General features: G+C 40.5%; 1 protein-coding gene across 1 annotated transcript in view; it reads left to right on the top strand.

Annotated features, from left to right (window-relative positions):
* LOXHD1 (lipoxygenase homology PLAT domains 1) overlaps window positions 1-16,620 on the top strand; it is a 169,460-nt gene that overhangs the window by 59,184 nt on the left and 93,656 nt on the right. The window contains exons 10-14 of the mRNA XM_054397236.1: window positions 3,357-3,517; window positions 4,887-4,973; window positions 8,059-8,194; window positions 9,916-10,070; window positions 13,283-13,443. Of these exons, the coding sequence (XP_054253211.1) occupies window positions 3,357-3,517; window positions 4,887-4,973; window positions 8,059-8,194; window positions 9,916-10,070; window positions 13,283-13,443 (700 nt within the window). The remainder of the gene's footprint in view (window positions 1-3,356; window positions 3,518-4,886; window positions 4,974-8,058; window positions 8,195-9,915; window positions 10,071-13,282; window positions 13,444-16,620) is intronic.

A 16,620-nucleotide genomic window follows, 5' to 3' on the forward strand; every position in this document is an offset into this window, starting at 1 on the left:
GGGACAGCACCCTGAGCAGGATCCATGAGCACGTGTAGTGACACAGGGAGATCAATCAAAACCTAGTAGCCAATAGCTATCAAACCAGGTATTACCTTTAGTAACAGCACCAGATGCAAAGCAGTAGCCCTCCCAGTTTGCATGCCCAAAGATAGTCTGCACGTTCTTTATATACACTTGCAGTAATACATATTGATTAAATTTGTGGGAAATTGTTTACCTATGCATGGAATCATTTAAACAGATAAAGTTCTCTTACTTCTTGGCCTATGCTATCACTTTCTGACCCTCCAACAACATTTCAGGGTCTTGTTGATGTTCTGGCCAACTTCTCAGTGTGTGAATCTTTATGTCTTTAGCCCCTTTGTTCTCTGCAGTTGTGTCTTATCTTCTTCCCTCTAGCCAGGTCAAGCCCTCACCGTTATTTTATGTCTAGAAGTCCAGAGACTGATCTCTCTTAACTGCTGGGAAAGTTTCTAACTGTAAGAAAAACAATCAATGAGTCTCCTTGCTTCATTACACCTGTGATCAAGTAGAGGCTCAAGTGAATTGAATCCTGCATGAATTTAATCTTTGAACAATCCATTTTTGGGAGTTTAAAATGAAGTTTGGAAAACATTTTGAAGAGTTGCATTCATTTTCTTAAGGAAACAAATTGGGGATGGCAATCTTCACAGGTTCACTGCACTTAGGGCTACCTCCATTACCATCTCACCTTTGCAGACAAGCCAGGCTGTGTTTCTTGTTACTACAGAAGCAAGGCTTTCATGCTGCTGATGGAAACAAAACCTAATTATAATAAAAAGACAAACCTGAGGATAAATAGTAAGAAAAAACAAACCCCATTAAATTCAACTGTTTTACCCTTGGCCTTAGAGATAAAATAGCTTTTAGCCTTGTTCAGCTGCCAAATATACCTCCTGAGACACATAAGCATTTGAATTCTGTTCTCTAGAGGGAAGCAGGGGCATATGTTTGCTGGGAGGTGCTGCTTCAGGGCAGTGTACTGGCATGTTCATCCATCCATCCATGACTCCAGCATCCAGCCCCACTAGCTGGTTTTGTAACAAACAAAATGGATCATTGCTATCCCTCCTGCACCAGTGCCTATGTGTAAGCAGAATGTTTTAGTTAGGATAATAGATACACTTTAATCCGAATGCTTCGGGTGGGCTCCTGCTTATACAGAAGTTCATTTAAATAGGCTTTATCTAAATGTTAGTCAATGTTATAACCACATTACGCCTCTGACTTGGTCCATTTAACTAATGCATCTGCAACCTTTAACCCTCTATTATCAGCTCTGATTGTTATTGACAGGCTAATTCCCCTGCTGCTGCAGCGCAGGAGATACACAGAGAACATAAGCCTTGAGAAATCTGTGACCTTTAGCTGCCAGATTATAGAAGCGTAAGACTTGGAGTTAGAAAAGACCTATTATGTCATCTTGCCTGTGCATACAGGACTGTCCCTTTCTGTAGAGCTGATCAAAGCTTGGTTCAACCTCACTTCGGGTATCCATGGTGAAATGGCTCCCTGAGCAGTGTCTGCAAGCTGTTTCCCCTTCAGATTGCAGCTTGATGTGTAGCTTGTATTTATTCTCAGTCTTCTCAGTCTTTTTTTATCTCCACTCTCCATCCCCCTCTTATTTTGAATGTTATCCTGGAAACTGTTGTGTCAGGTCCAGACCTCCTGGGGAATATTTACTCTGGCTCTGAGAATTTCTAAACTGCCTGAATCCCTTGATAGGAAGGCATAGGAAACAGGAGAATGTGCCCAGCAAGCCCTGGCAGGATGGTGATGGGTATGTGAGTATGCCTGGTTTCCTCTGGCAGCTGCACCTAGCTCACCCACATTACTCCCTGTGTGGTTTCTCCCTGACAGCCCCCTATCAGCATTTAATCCCGATACAAGTTCCTTTTTCTCCCTCCTTGCATGCATCACTCCTCCCTTCCTTCAGCAAGAGGTCAGGGAGGTCAAACCAGACAGATGAGCGAAGTCACTGGTGTCTGAATTGCCCTTGCTCTTTTCCCCTGGGAGAGCAGACTGCCCTGTCACTCGCCATGTGCAAACTCGCTTGAGCTTCATTTCTGCTCCGATAAGACTTGCTGGTGCTTTTCAGAAAGGAGTGGTCATGAACATGCTGCATATTATTAAAATAAGGGGAAAACTTATTCTAAAAAGGAGTTCCTTCTCCCCTCTCATTTTTTGAGGAGCCATTGCCTGTTTTTTACAGTCAAATGCTGAGTAGATCTGCAAAAGTCTAATTTAATTTATATGCATGTCATCCTATTTTTGTATTCCATTTGGGGTTTTGAAGGTCAAGCTGTGCACATGTGGGCTTGGGCATAGTGAAAGGGTGAGCAACTCGTTCTTTAGGTTTTGTTAATAATTGAGCTGATGTCTGAGTCAGGAAAGAAGCCCCCTTTCCCCCACCTACCCCCCTGCAGGTGCTGCAAGGCCTGCAGGGATGAAACACATTTTTATCAATAAAGAATGCAGCTGAGAGGCTCTTTAGAAGAAACACTGTTGCTTTACATATGCAACCATCCCCTGGTAAAAAAACCAATATGCAGTTGCTGCAGGTTACATCTTGTGTGCAGTTAACATCTTGTGTGAAGTCTTCAGAGATAAACATTTTGTAGCTTTGCCGTGGTCTTTGGGCTTGTTACCTAGGTGTGTTAACTGAAGTCAGTTGGGATTTAGGCATTTAAGTAATGTAAAAACTTTTGGAAAACATCTTTACGTTGCCCTGAGCACGTTTACCCTGCATGATGCAGCCTAGCTATGGACACCTTAATAGGCTCTGCCTGTCTGGCAAAAGACCTGTGTGGGGTAAGTGGTCCAGACATTATTTTCTCAAGACAAAGAAACACATGATGATATCCATACATCCACAGACATAGACTGTCTGGAGCAAGTTTTAAGGGCTACCTGGAGTTGCATTGCACCATACACAAGTGACTGTAGATACCTTCTCATTGAGAAAAAACAAGGTAGCAGTATTTCCCTGCCCTTAAATTGATCCTCAAAACTAGAATTGTAGATGTTGGAGAAGTATGCAGACAGGGACATCCCTGGATTACCCTGTTAGTAATGTATGAGAGAGAAAAATGTTTCAGTTAGAAATGGTAATTTTTCTCATTTTGTTTTAAATGAAAATACAGAATTATATTTCCAGACAATCTCAATCCTGAATGTCAGGTAGCAGCTGACTATGTCTGGGCAGAAAAGGACTTCTTTCATACCATCCTGCTCTCTCTACCACACCAGGGAATGAGTAAGAATTCTGCTTTTTAACAGAACACATTTTAAAATTACATTTTAAGTAAAATGTTTTGAACTTTTCTTTGCAGAAAGTCCCTGGTCACTGTGGATCTGGACAAGTGACATTAAGAATGCAGGGACGGATGCCACCATCTTCTTCCAGATTTATGGAGACAAGGGGAAGTCAGATGAGATGAAGCTGGACAACAATTCAGATAATTTTGAAACGGGTCAGACTGACAAGTTTATGGTATGGAACTTGTGCAAGTCGTAAATTTGGCTTGGTAATGGTTTCCAAGGCATAGTGGCCTTCCAGTACCTGAAGAGCACCTACAAGAAGGCTGGAAAGGAACTGTTTGCAAAGGCCTGTAGTGATAGGATGAGGGACAATGGTTTGAAATTAGAGAAGAGTAGATTTAAGTTGGATGTTAGGAACAGGTTCTTTACCATGAGTGTAGTGGAACACTGGAACAGGTTGCCCAAGGAGGTAGTTGAGGCACCATCCTTGGAGCTATTCAAGGTGAGGCTCCACAGGGCTTTGGGCAACCTGATAAACCTAATAAAGGATGTCCCTGCTCACTTCAATGGGGTTTGACTATGTGACTTTTGGAGGTGCTTTCCAACCCAAACCATTCTATGATTCAATGCTGCACAGAAAAATCATTAACATGAGATCTTCACCTCCACTTCAAAGAGCTCTACTGTGGTAAAGTCATTCAGTTTGGTGGTGATGTGAATGATTTCACCACCTATGGATGATGCTTGTCTTCTCCAAACAGGGTTTAGGCTAGAGTACCTGGGTGCTCAAGTAATGATGTCTTCAAGTTGTAGTGTTACCAAATGCCACATCTCTTTTCAGGAGAGCAACTTTCTCCTGCTCAGGGGAATAGCAAATAGTCTTCACCTTAGGCACAGCTCCATTCATGTCATAGATTACCTCACCCATTTAGACCATGCCTCTCTGAAGCTAATTTTTTTTTGTCCTCCCAGTACCTAAGTGGTCATCATTCACAGGAGAATTAGCAGTGGTGTTTCCTCTCTTCCATGACCTAGTCTTCAGCCTCCTTGGATGTGAGCATAGATGAATTTGAAACTGAACTCAACACTATGTTGAGTTTGAAGGCTGAGGAGGGTCTTCTTGTGCTTAGGAACACATATGTTTAAAAGTTAGCTGGGGGTGGCTATCGAAGATTGAGAAACAAAGGATTTTAATGCATAGCTGTTAACAAAACATTTAACCCCTTTTGTACCAGCAGCCATAGATGTCTTCTGGAGGAATCATGGCTGTGCTTTGGAGACCCTGTTCAAGAAAGGTCTGGACCTTGAGACCTGGCTTTAATTCTTACTTGGAGGAGTGGTTGCAAGGATCACTTGTGATCCCAAGTGTATAGATTCAACTTCTATGTTCTTTCCCGAAAAGAGAAGCACCCAGCCATCTTTGTGAAGTAGTGTTTATTACTTTTAAAGAATAATGTAATTTTATTTATTTTAATTCAGTTTTTGGTTCCTTTCTTATTTGGCTCTTAAAAGACTTTCAGAGGTGTCCTTTGTGTGCATGCAAGGGTTTCCTTTGCTGACTTAAAGAAATGGATAACACACTTTTTTTTTGTCCTCTATAGATCGAGCTCCCTGACCTGGGCACATTTTATAAACTTCGGATATGGCATGAGAAAAGAAATCCTTTTGCTGGATGGCATCTGAATAAGGTGAGGGGACAGCAAATGAAGGTTTCACATCCTGCTTGATCTGAGAGGGAGGAGGGAGTGACTCAGATTTGCTGATTCCTTTGGGTAGAATAGAATGCATACAACAGCAAAGGTCCTCTCATATACCCTCATTTTATTTTTCAATTTTTCAGTGACAGGAAAACAGCCGAACTCTGGCATTTCCTTGGCTGACATGGCTTGTCACTGCTCAGACCCCTCCCAGCTTACTGTTAAAATGCTGCTTCCCAGCTCTTCCTTCCTACTCTGTTTAGGTGTAGGGCTGGTGTCCCCATGAACTGGATTCCACTCAAAAGGGAATTCTGTCTACGACACCAATTGAAAAATGTCTCATCCTACTCGATGAGGGAGGGAGAAGAGTGGCTCAAATTTGATGATTTGCTTGGGTGTAATTAAGGAGACTTACATCATCATAGGTCCATATAAAAAAGAGGTTTTATTGTTAACTGCCAAGCTAACGTTATATGTATACATATATTATGTATTTAAAAGAAAGAGGTAGAGGGAACAGAGAGAGAGAAAAGGTAAAGATTTAGATCACCACCCAGAGGGCAAGCAATATCTCCCCTGGTCTGTTTTTTGTGTCTTCAGTGATGGGTGCACACCTGCCAATGCATCTAAGTGCCTTTTATTCCCTGCCAAAAGGGGTGTTGCTTCATGGCTTTATAGCATGTCCCTTACTTTGCGTGGGAAACACTGGAAGATGTTGCCTACTAATGCATGCATGCATGAAGGGGAGCATTAACCCTTTCCACCGAGGCAGGAGTCACAGAGACCCTGTATTTTATTACCCTTTGCACAAAGTGCATCAAATTTCCTTATTTTAGTGGAACAAATGCAAACTTGGGAAAGAAGCAAGGCCATCCACCCTCTGATGTTTTACAAACCCTCCTGAGCTGGCGTATTTTGTTCTGTGTTTATCCTAACTGCAAGGTAGCCATGCACATTGCTTCACACAATGTTGGAGACATTAACTCATTTGGGTCAGAATCTGACAGAAGATATATCTGAAAACCAACATTGGTCGTATAGGTCTGCACTGCTAATCTTGGGTCACTGAGTTCCCCAGCTAGCAGCTTATTCTGATGTGCAGTGATCAGGGGTTGAAGTGGAAATCTTACCTAAAAAAGAAATGTGCATCAAGCACATTATAGCTTTTGAAAACTATGTGGGAAGAGAAGAATTCGTTGTGTGATTTTTGAAGAAAATTCCTTATCTTCCTGTCTTTCAGTTCAGCCCAGCTATGTAAAGGGAATGAGACCTTGTAAGTGCCTTCCAGTACTTAAAGGGAGCCTACAGGAAAGGTGGGGAGGGACTTTTTTATCAGGAAGGGTAGTGACAGAACGAGTGATAATGGTTTCAAACTGAAGGAGGAAAATTTAAATTGGATATTAGGATGAAGTTCTTTACTGGGAAGATGGTGAAGTGTCGCTGGAAGTGTTCAGGGTCAGGCTGGATGAGGCTTTGAGCAACCTGGTCTAGTGGAAAATGTCCCAGCTCTTGCCTGGGTCTGTGGGGCAACAAGTTCTCTTTCTGCATAGCTTGGAAGACATTCTTTGCACTTAACAAAACCTACACTGTGCTTTCCAGTGGTAAATAACTGTGATGATAAACCACAGTTTACTGCTTAGAGGTTTTTCTTGCATTCCTCTAATGTGCTTTGACAGATCCTGCTCTCTTGAATTGTCAGGCAGCATACACAGCCAAACACCTCTCCACCAGTGGGGAGCAAGCATCAAGTACTCGTGTTCACCATATGGTGGGAAAAAGTGTCTGGCTGTGGTCTTTACCAGAAAGAAAGTGTTGGTCAAACTTTGGGCCATTGCAGTATTTGTTATTAGTTTGTTCAGAGATGATGAACAGGAATGCTTAGGCCTTTGATAGCTATGCTTTTCTCTGGGATGTGGTCTTTTCCTGAACAGAAACTGTGCTCAAGAAGGACAAAGAGGATCTGATAGTGTGTCTAGGATTCCCTTTGGGCCAAATTGTCTAAGCAAACCTCATGATGGTGCATGAAATTAATCTACCCATATGCTTTCAGTCTGAGGTTTTCTGGGTGCATCAGGCTCATGAAATCCCATCATTTGCTCATCTAGGAATTTAGAGGAAGCCTCAGTGATGCTTTGTTCCAGTCCTCAGACATTTCACTACAGGTTTGCTTCACACTGGGGTAGGCTTCCATTTTTTATTACAGAAGTGTAGGGACAGCTGTACTGGTCAAGTTGAAAGTCCATCTAGCCCAGCATCTTCTCTCTTATGTCACATAAGTGCATGATTAAAGAAGACAAGGATGAATATTTGTGATACTTCTCAAGTTTCTTCCATTTTTTCACTATTTCCAGCTGGAGAACTACTTCCTGAACAGGTCTACTAAATACAAAACATTAGGAGTTTTCCATTTATTTGTTCAAAGGTTCCAATCTCCCCTTGAACATTGAAATTTTTAGCAACTATAGTAGCTTTTGGCAAGGACTTCACAGGTCAATTGTATCCTTTTGTTTGCTTTCAACTTTGCTCTACAAGCATCTGCTGTCTTTTTCTTGCAGTAGAAGAGCAAATGGTTGATCCTTCTCTGCTTTGTTCGTGCCACCTGTGCTTTTGGAGATCTTCATCATACCCTCCTTTCACACCCTTCACCATCTATTTGCAGAGCTTTGGAAACTCCTGCAGATCTTTGATCATGCTTTCTGCCATTTTCTGAGTGATTTCTCAATGTGCCATGCACAAATCTTGAGTGCGAGAACCAGCAGTGCAAGTGTTGCCCATGATTTGCTCTACAGATTTATACAGTGGCATATGACGAACAATTACTAAGAGCCATGGTATCCATCAAAACTTTCACAACACTGTGGAATGACTGGAGAAAGGAGGAATGAAAAGCCATCAGCTACAACAGTCTTCGCTTCATGCATCACTGCAGTACACGAGACAGAATGACAGTCTTGTTATTAATGTGTGTTATTTCTCTGCTCCTACCTACTCTTGCTTCCCAGGAAAAAACCTGTCAAGAGCTTGTTTTTTCTGTCTTTAAGCCTCTGAACTCACACAGTGTTTTGTTTTAATGAAGGTAACTCTGCTTAAAACGCTGACAAAAGAAAAATACTCATTCAACTGCGGCCGCTGGCTAGATATAAATGAAGACGACAATGAGATTGTGCGGGAACTCCCTGCAGAGGGATCTCTAGTGACTGAAGTCATGCCAGGTGAGAGCCACAGGCTCTTTGCAGGAGCTTGCTTAGGACCTCAATAGAAAGAAACCCTCTTTGTGTAAGGGATGCACAGGCAGAACAAGGTAATTCAATTATCTTCCCTTTCTGGCACTTTCTGCAGCATTTCTGTGTGCTTCATCAGGTGCATGAAGCCTCACACATCCCAGGCTCTACTGAGCAGATTTCTCTGTGCTGAGAAATAGCCATAGCACAACTGTTTCCAGAGCTATATGTTTTTTTTTTTTCAGATCTGTCTTTTTTTCCAGTGTCCTTTAAAATGTGAAATGCCAGGTTTGAAGGGATGTTAATGAAAAGGCAGCTTATTTGAAATGGAATAAAAATTTTAACAGTTTTAGGGCTTTCAAGTTTTATTTATTTGTATGCACATTTTTTTGCAGCTATATGTATAAATGTGGAGGAAACAGTACAGAACAGCTGTACAAGAGTATGGGCACCTTTCAGCATGTATGATCAAATAAAATTATCAGGTTAAATATGCTTGAACTGGACACTTACAGAAGGAAAGCTGCAGAAGGTTGCATGGTTACTTCTCTCTTGACCTTGTGTCACAAGAAATAAATGTACTTGGAGGGAGAATTTTGGAGAGCAGAATATTTCAAGGTAGCCACTGGGATTTCTCTTATTTCCACCAAAGCACTCAATGTTGCTTCACACTGTGTAGACCACAAGTCCCCTGTTTTCTGAGTTTTCCAATGAACTCAGTGATCTGCATGCAGCTGAGCAGTTCCTCAGAAGAGGAAAAATAATTGTAATTGCAGATGTTATTAAAATGTAAATAAATCTAGTTTTGAAATGTATTTTTAATCAACCATGGAGAGAGCTTCTTGAGGTCAAATGAAAGCGCTTTCCCATGAGGAGCAGTTCTGTTGAGCAGAGGCAAGACACAGCACCTGCATGTTGGGCTTGCAAGAAGGTTTTTGAGGGAGTTTTTTGAGGACCATTCATTCATGTCCATGCTATATGCTGCAAAAAAAGATTTCTCTCTCTTAAAGGTTGGTTTGTGGGCTGGTTCTTCAGTATGAAATTGCTTCTAGAAATTCATCACTCAGTGGGGTGGGAGGGCAGAGATAAGGGCAAGGTAGGGGGAAGAAGATGGCAGCTCAAAATTAATCCAGCAAATTTCTAAATAAAAATCTCAGATGTGATGAGAGGGAAATAAACAGTCCAACCTCTTGCACTATGATGTCCCAAGGAGACAGGGCCAGCTGGACTTGTTCTGCCCTGTAACACCAACATGAAGAGCCTTTTCAGGAGGTCCCCAAGTGCTTGGCTCCTCTTAACTCTTTTTGTCTGCACGTCATGCCCCTGGATGATGAAAGCTATGTTTTTCATAAACATGTTGCTACAAGGTCCCCTGTCACCAGGACTCTCCTGAGAAGGAAGGAGGAGAGGTAGGAGGGCTGGGACTATGAGGAATTCTATGCACTCTGATTCAGGTATTATCTGAAAGGAACATAATTTTTGTGTCCTCTGGAGAGTTTTTTGGGGTGTTTCTTATTGTTTCAGGTTTTCCTATGGTGGCTTCTTTTTTTTTCTAGTGATAACATGGAAGTGTGAAAGTCAATACATCAGCAAAATTACCAGCCGAAAGTATCAACCCTCAAGACTAACTGCAAGTCTGTGGAAAATGCAGTATGTTTAAATGACAATTAATTGTGTAACTGAAATGGTTTTGTTAATTTATGTCTCTACAGTGATTAAATATCGAGTGACAGTTTGCACTGGGACGGTAAGTGGGAGTGGCACAGATGCCAATGTCTTTGTCTGCCTCATTGGTGACCAGGGAGACACTGGAGAGCGCGTTCTCTACAACTGCATCAACACTGTCAATAAATTTGAAAAAGGCAATGTAAGTTCACACAGGAGCTCTTTAATCTGGATTCTAAAGTGCATGACTATTTGTAGATATTTTTAGAGATGCATATTTGTAACTTGTGATTTTTTTTTTCCCCAGTTTGGGCTAAAGCGTTACGGAGAAAGTATCCATAGAACATTGTAATAGGTTGCAGTTGGTGTGCCCTTATTTGATATTAGTTTGCTCTTAAAAACAGTATCTTGTACCTTGGTTTGCTCTCCAGCTAAGTACTGACCACTGAAAAGGCATCTTCAGATTAGGGAAGGCATCCAGGGAATCTGTCTGTCTTCCAAAAACAAGAAGGAGCCTTTCCCCTTCCATCTAGTAAGACAGAAATTTGGCCTGCAGGTCAAAGGAAGAGAAAACATCTTACTTAATGAGAAAATTAGAACAGAAATCCTAGCATGTTTCATTTACATTTCCTCTAGTCTCCCCTCCATTGCACTGAATTTTTGTGTCTTGTTTTCAGTCTGGTTTTCAGGATGTTTTTGCATGCCCATGTCCTGAATGGAAGGAAGTGGAAATTCCCTGAACTAAAAACAGATCTTGTTCCCTGGAAAGCTGGAGATAATAAAGAACTCTAACTGCAGTTAAAGTCCTTGCAACATTAACAAGAAAATAGCTTGCAGAACTGATCTATGGCATCAATCAACTTAATGTATATTAAATTATGAGGCACATTTTGGATATTTAAGGTCCATCTTAGGCTGGTAAAATATAGTTAGTATCTTCTGGAGGAGACTTTGAGAATCTGATCACAGAACACTGCAGACTTCACAAGTTTCATGTCATTATTTGGTTTAAAATTTGGAATGGAAAGAAAATAATCATGAAAGAAGGTCATGTTTTCACAATCAAACATTTAATTTAGGCTTCTGAAATATACATTAATATGTTTGATTTGCCTTTGAGTGTCCAGAGTTTCCAGATCTTCACCGAAATCACTAAGATTTTTAGACTTAAATAGAACTTTCATCAAGGTTTCCTTGTGCCTGTAACACCTGTCTGTGGGAACAGGTAGCGTTTACATAGTGCAAAAGTTCTTTCTGCTTCTAAATGTTGTACAAGTTTGCAGACACGGACAGTGAAGACATTATATCTTTGACTATGCACTTGCATTCTAGATATTTTTTTTTAGATAGTAGGTCCAAGCTGTAAAGGACAGCATTTTATCATTTGCTAAAGCCTAGTTTTGTCAAAATGATAGCAAAATAAGTCGTATTTTGGTGGTGGTTTGAAGACTGTTTCAATGGACTAAGAAAGAAAGATTCTTGGCTCCCCAAAAAAAAAAAAAAAAGAAAATTAAAAATAAAGACAGATGATGACTATTTTAATTTTACTCCCAAATGAGATTTATATGCTAACTTCCATGAAGTGTTAGAAATAAAACTAGGAAAAATATTTTGGAAAACAATTGATGTAATTAATAGTAGCCAGATGATATAAATTAAATTAGAACCTGTTAATGATGAGTTGCTTCCTTGCCATGAGGAGCCGAAAGATGGTGAACGAATTGGAAGCTGTTTAAGGATTGATCCTGACAAACTTAGAGCTTGTATATTCAAGAGGTTCAGTGAGTATATCTACACTGGTTAACTCAGATACCCTGTTAAAAAGAAATGTAGCTAAATCAGTGCAGTCTCTAATCTATAGCCATTTAAACCAATAGTACCTTGATTAACAATTTAACTTGAAAGGTCTGCTTGCAAATGCAAACAGCCTGTATAGAAGGTAAAATTTAAAGATGCCTCTAAATTAAGTGCTTGCTATGCTGTGTTCCAGTTAGTTAGTTACTGATTAATTTATATCAGCCACAAGTAAGATAAACATTAGGACTAATGAATTAGGCTTTACTGACTTAGGCTGACTCTGATATTTTGATTCCTTAAATCCCCAATTTAGCAGTTTTTGAGTATGTAAGGAACACTTGCTTATGTAAGTAAACCCATCATTAACACCTAAAGTAGTGGTAATATGTTTCGTTGTCTTTAGTTAAAAGGTCAGTTTTGAGCCTGAATCATGGGCAAATTATGATTGTTTTAACAAATTTAAATATTTAAAGAACTATTGTCACCACACTTTCTGGGAGCAAGTTGGATATTATGCTACCAACATACATACTTCACAGGATTTTGGGAGATGAGGAACAAATGAATTACAGGATTTGGGGCAGCTTTCTTTTACCTAGCAAGGCATCTCAGCCAGATGGCAATCACAGCAGTCATGTCTATTGGGATATGTGCTTTAGGTATGCTGTGTGTTTACCCACAGTATTTATGATGCATGTACCATATATACTTGTCTGACCTGATTCCCAGCAGAGTAACTCACTCTTTAAATGTGTGTATATATATATATATATATATATGTATATGTATATGCATGTATATATACATCTGTATATCTTCCTTCAACCAGTAGGAACTACTGCTCCTAGTATGCTCTTGAGTACCAGACCATCTTCAGGGACCATCACTTGGGATAATATGTAGGTTGGTGGTTTGAGCCCCTTTCTAGGAAACAAACAAACAAAAAAAATACAAAATGAAAGGAAAACCAAAAATTAACAAAAAAAACAAAGAAACCAAAATAACAACAAAACCAAACAAAGGGGGAAAATGGCAAATTCACATCTCTTGTGGAATATTAAATATTAAGGGTATTTAGCTACTGGGGTAAGTTCACATCAACCTTAGAACACAACTCATAAAGCAACTGGAAATAATCCTGTGCAGGCACGTTCAATGCTTTCATGCCATGGCTGGAGTTAAATAGTGCTCAGTAGTCTGTCATCTGAATTTAACATGGGGTAACGTCTTTGACCTGTACCTCTAAACACCTCTGTGCATTTGGTCTGAAATGACCTGCCTTGGATTTCCCAGAAGGCAAGAGTTTGGACTTGGATTTTCTGCCTCTCTGTATAAACTTCTAAATAATGAAATTTTCTTTTTTACAGTTGTTGAAGGCATGCAATGACATTGGAGAATTAAAATGCTGGCAGACCATATATGTATAAATGTAATGTTAAACAGCTAGCACAAATATTCAAGCTTTCATTATTTGGTAAATTCATTAATACTTTCTCCTTCATCTTAAGAATTATCTTGCAGCATATTGATGATGTTGGTTTTATTGCAAAGTAAATATTTTTTGCTAGTTTGTTTTTGAAGAGAAATGTTGCCTTATCTTTTTTCCTCTTCTCAAAGGCTGATGAATTCTTCGTTGAAGCAGTAACACTGAAGCAGGTGAGGAGGGTGAGGATAGGGCATGATGGCAAAGGAGGAAGCAGTGGCTGGTACCTTGCCAAAGTGATAGTGAGGGAAGAAGGACAGCCAGAAAGCGAGGCTGTGGAATTCCCCTGCTACAGGTACTGGAAGCAATGCTTGCAAATTATGCCTTCATCTATGCATTTGCCAGAATTTGAAGAGCCTAGCTGTTGTTCCAAGCCTTGAATTTTCTGAGCACAGCTTAATCCTTTTTATTTATTCTTTCATTTATTTTTGCTAAGCCTGAAAGCAAAGAGTGTGGATTGGGAGATTTAAGGTACAGTTAACTGCCCTTACCAAATGAACAGCAATCTGAACTGTGAATTTCTTAGCAATTAGCTCAGTAATACAGAGAACTTCCAAAAGGTGAAACACAACCTTCCAGTACCACATCTACTGTCACTGCAATTGGCTGGTGCAGAAACATACTCTGCAATCTGCTGCAATCTGCTGCAATCTGCTAGTTTTATTGCATGTGTGGGACAAGGTTCTGGCTGCTCACACACACATCCCATCTTTCCAGGAGAAATGGGATGCTACTTCTGTGTTGGGGCAATGCAAGATTTTTATGTTCCTTGCATGCAAGGAAATTTATGTCATGCAGACAGATACCAATAGAGGAGGGCTGTAACTTACCCCTACAGATGAGTATTCTCTTTCCTAGACAATCAAGTGGCCAAGGGAATGTGCTGTACTGGGGTTACCTCCAGGGAATGATAGATCATCTGCTCTGGCACTAACTAGGGCCTTCCTCAACAATGCAGCACAAAGTAGAGAGAATGGGCTGAAAAGAGAGACAAACTTCAGTGTAGCTCATTGTCCTGTAAAGTCCCAATTGCCCCTTCAGGATATCCACCCTATAGGATCAAAGTCCATTGAACTGCACTTAACAGCATCAAGTGCCTGTTCTAAAATGTAGTCTTTTGGGTGACAAATAGAATTGTAAAATGCAAACACAATTATTTTAAAATTTGAAACAAAAGTAAAACTACTAAGATGGTTACTGTCTCTTGTCACTGTAAATCAGGAAGAGCTCCACTACAGTGAGGAGAGTCAGTCAACAGGAGCCATCTCCAGTCTCTCTGTATTGCTAAATCAGAAAGCAAACTCACCAGAGAGGCAGTATGAGGCAGCAGATGCAATGTCATCTTAGTTGTGAAAAGCAAGGCACTCTCCCTTTTCAAAGGACAAATCACTGTGCTATCATTGCTGCCTTTTTCACAAATTTAACAACCATATATTTTACTGAGTTAAATGAGAAAACCAGACAGGTTTTTACTCCGACATGAAGTGTTCACATGAAGAGTTGTTTTGCCCTCAACTTGAAGTGATGACTCCCTTCCACTTAGCTTTGCTACTGTGAATTAGAATCATCAGAATCCACAGGGCATTACCCGAAGGCCAGGGACTGAAAAAGAGGGGAAGTAAAAAAGTGCAACACATTGTCCCCAAAATACTAATGGGGTGCATTCAGGTTTCAAGTCACATGCGATGGAATTCCACTCTTCTGGTCTTTCTTAATGTCTCTTTTTCCATCAGTGTTGTTTGTGCAGCTTTATTTGCTGTCCTTATGCCAGCATTATCTATTCCTCTCAGATTGAGAAGGTAACATGACTGATCGCCACCAAACACAGGGACAGCTGATCCCTTTCACTAACTTTGGTGCATGTGTCTCTGGGGAGACCAAGGCATCATCGCAGTATACGGGTGTCGTCATGGAGTCTGGAGATATCTGAGAGAGAAGGTGCTCACCCACTGCATCCTCCATGTGAGGGATAAACACCTCCCTGACCTGCAGCATGTGGATGTTCCCCTCCAGTCCTGTAGGCCAAGGACAGCTTATGTCCTCGCTGCTTAGATAGGCGTTCAGAGAGGCCTGCTTCACCTGCTTCTTCAAGATGTTGAAGAAGACTTGGCCAAGAAGAGTGGCTTGTGCAAGCAAGGTTAGTTAAAGAATCCATCCAGGGGACGCCAGGGAAGCTTCTGGTTTCACATTTCCAGTTTGCAGCCAGCCAGTAGACATGCTGATGTTCTCATTGTTTTGACTTGACTCAATTGCCTTGACTCAATGACTTGATTAACTTACATTCTTCTACACAGCATAATTCCATGGTCTGGAGAAAATAACTTCTACTGCTGTGTCCTTACTGAAAGTTACTCTGAGCTAATTTCTGACACTTAGCTGCTACAGTGATACAAATACGGGCCAAAATGCCTTTGAGTAGAAACCCGTCTCACAGTGCAGTAAGTTTCACAGACTTATCTCTGTAAAAACTACACTGTGCCAGCTTGTGGAGAACAGGCACTACTACAAAGCTGTCTAACCAGCTTCAACTATAACTAATGTCTGTAGGATTCTTTACAGATCTTCATTACATATAATTCATTGAGGTCTCTGTTCATTTAGATATACCCTCATCCAGCTCTGTTGTGTCTTTTAATTTGAAAGGTGGTTTATTACTCTTTTGGAACATCTATTACCTAAGAGTCACAAGAGCTCTCTGGGAACTGTCTTTGTTGTACAAGGGAGCCAGCAGAGATAAAGAGAAGCTAAGTGGATTGTGAGTTTGTGTCAGATTCAGGAATAACATTGAGAAATAATGACTCCTCAGCCTCTGCTTTCAACTTTTAAAACAGTTGACTGTAAAGGGAATGGCTTGCAGCTCTTCTTACAGTCAGTGATGTTTAAAGCAGTCATTTGATCTGTGTTTGCAAGAAATAAATGCAAGCGACTTCTGCAAGCATTATTTGCAGAATTACCAGTACATCACTTGGATGCACTGCAGTATTATTCCTTCCTTATGACCACATGAGATTGTAATATCCATGGTTTTAGTGACCCAACACTGGATCATTCAGTACCACAACTCAACAGTTTCAACTTTGTAATACCTGGTGTGTTTCAGGTACTGTGTTTATGAATACCTCTAAAAAGTTCAGCTTGAAGGAGTTCATCTTTCACCCCTGAACACTGTCCAAACCTTTTTGAAACTCAAAAATGAGATCTTCAGATTTATTTTCCCTCCTCCCTCATCTCCCAACATTCACTGAAAGTCCAGGAAAGTGCTAAGTGGCATTCTCTTAAATAGCATATTTTTAATAATATTTCTGTCTCAGACAGAAGTGAATTTTCAATCTAAGTCATGAGTTTGTGATAGGATAAAATTTTATAGGCTACAAATCATTACAGCTCCTCTGAAATCCTCAATGATACTTCAGTACCTCTTTTTCTAAGCATATGGACTACATCATCCTCATTTTTCTCTAGCACAAGCATA

The sequence above is a fragment of the Indicator indicator genome, chromosome Z (assembly GCF_027791375.1).
Source record: "Indicator indicator isolate 239-I01 chromosome Z, UM_Iind_1.1, whole genome shotgun sequence".
Lineage (NCBI taxonomy): Eukaryota > Metazoa > Chordata > Aves > Piciformes > Indicatoridae > Indicator > Indicator indicator.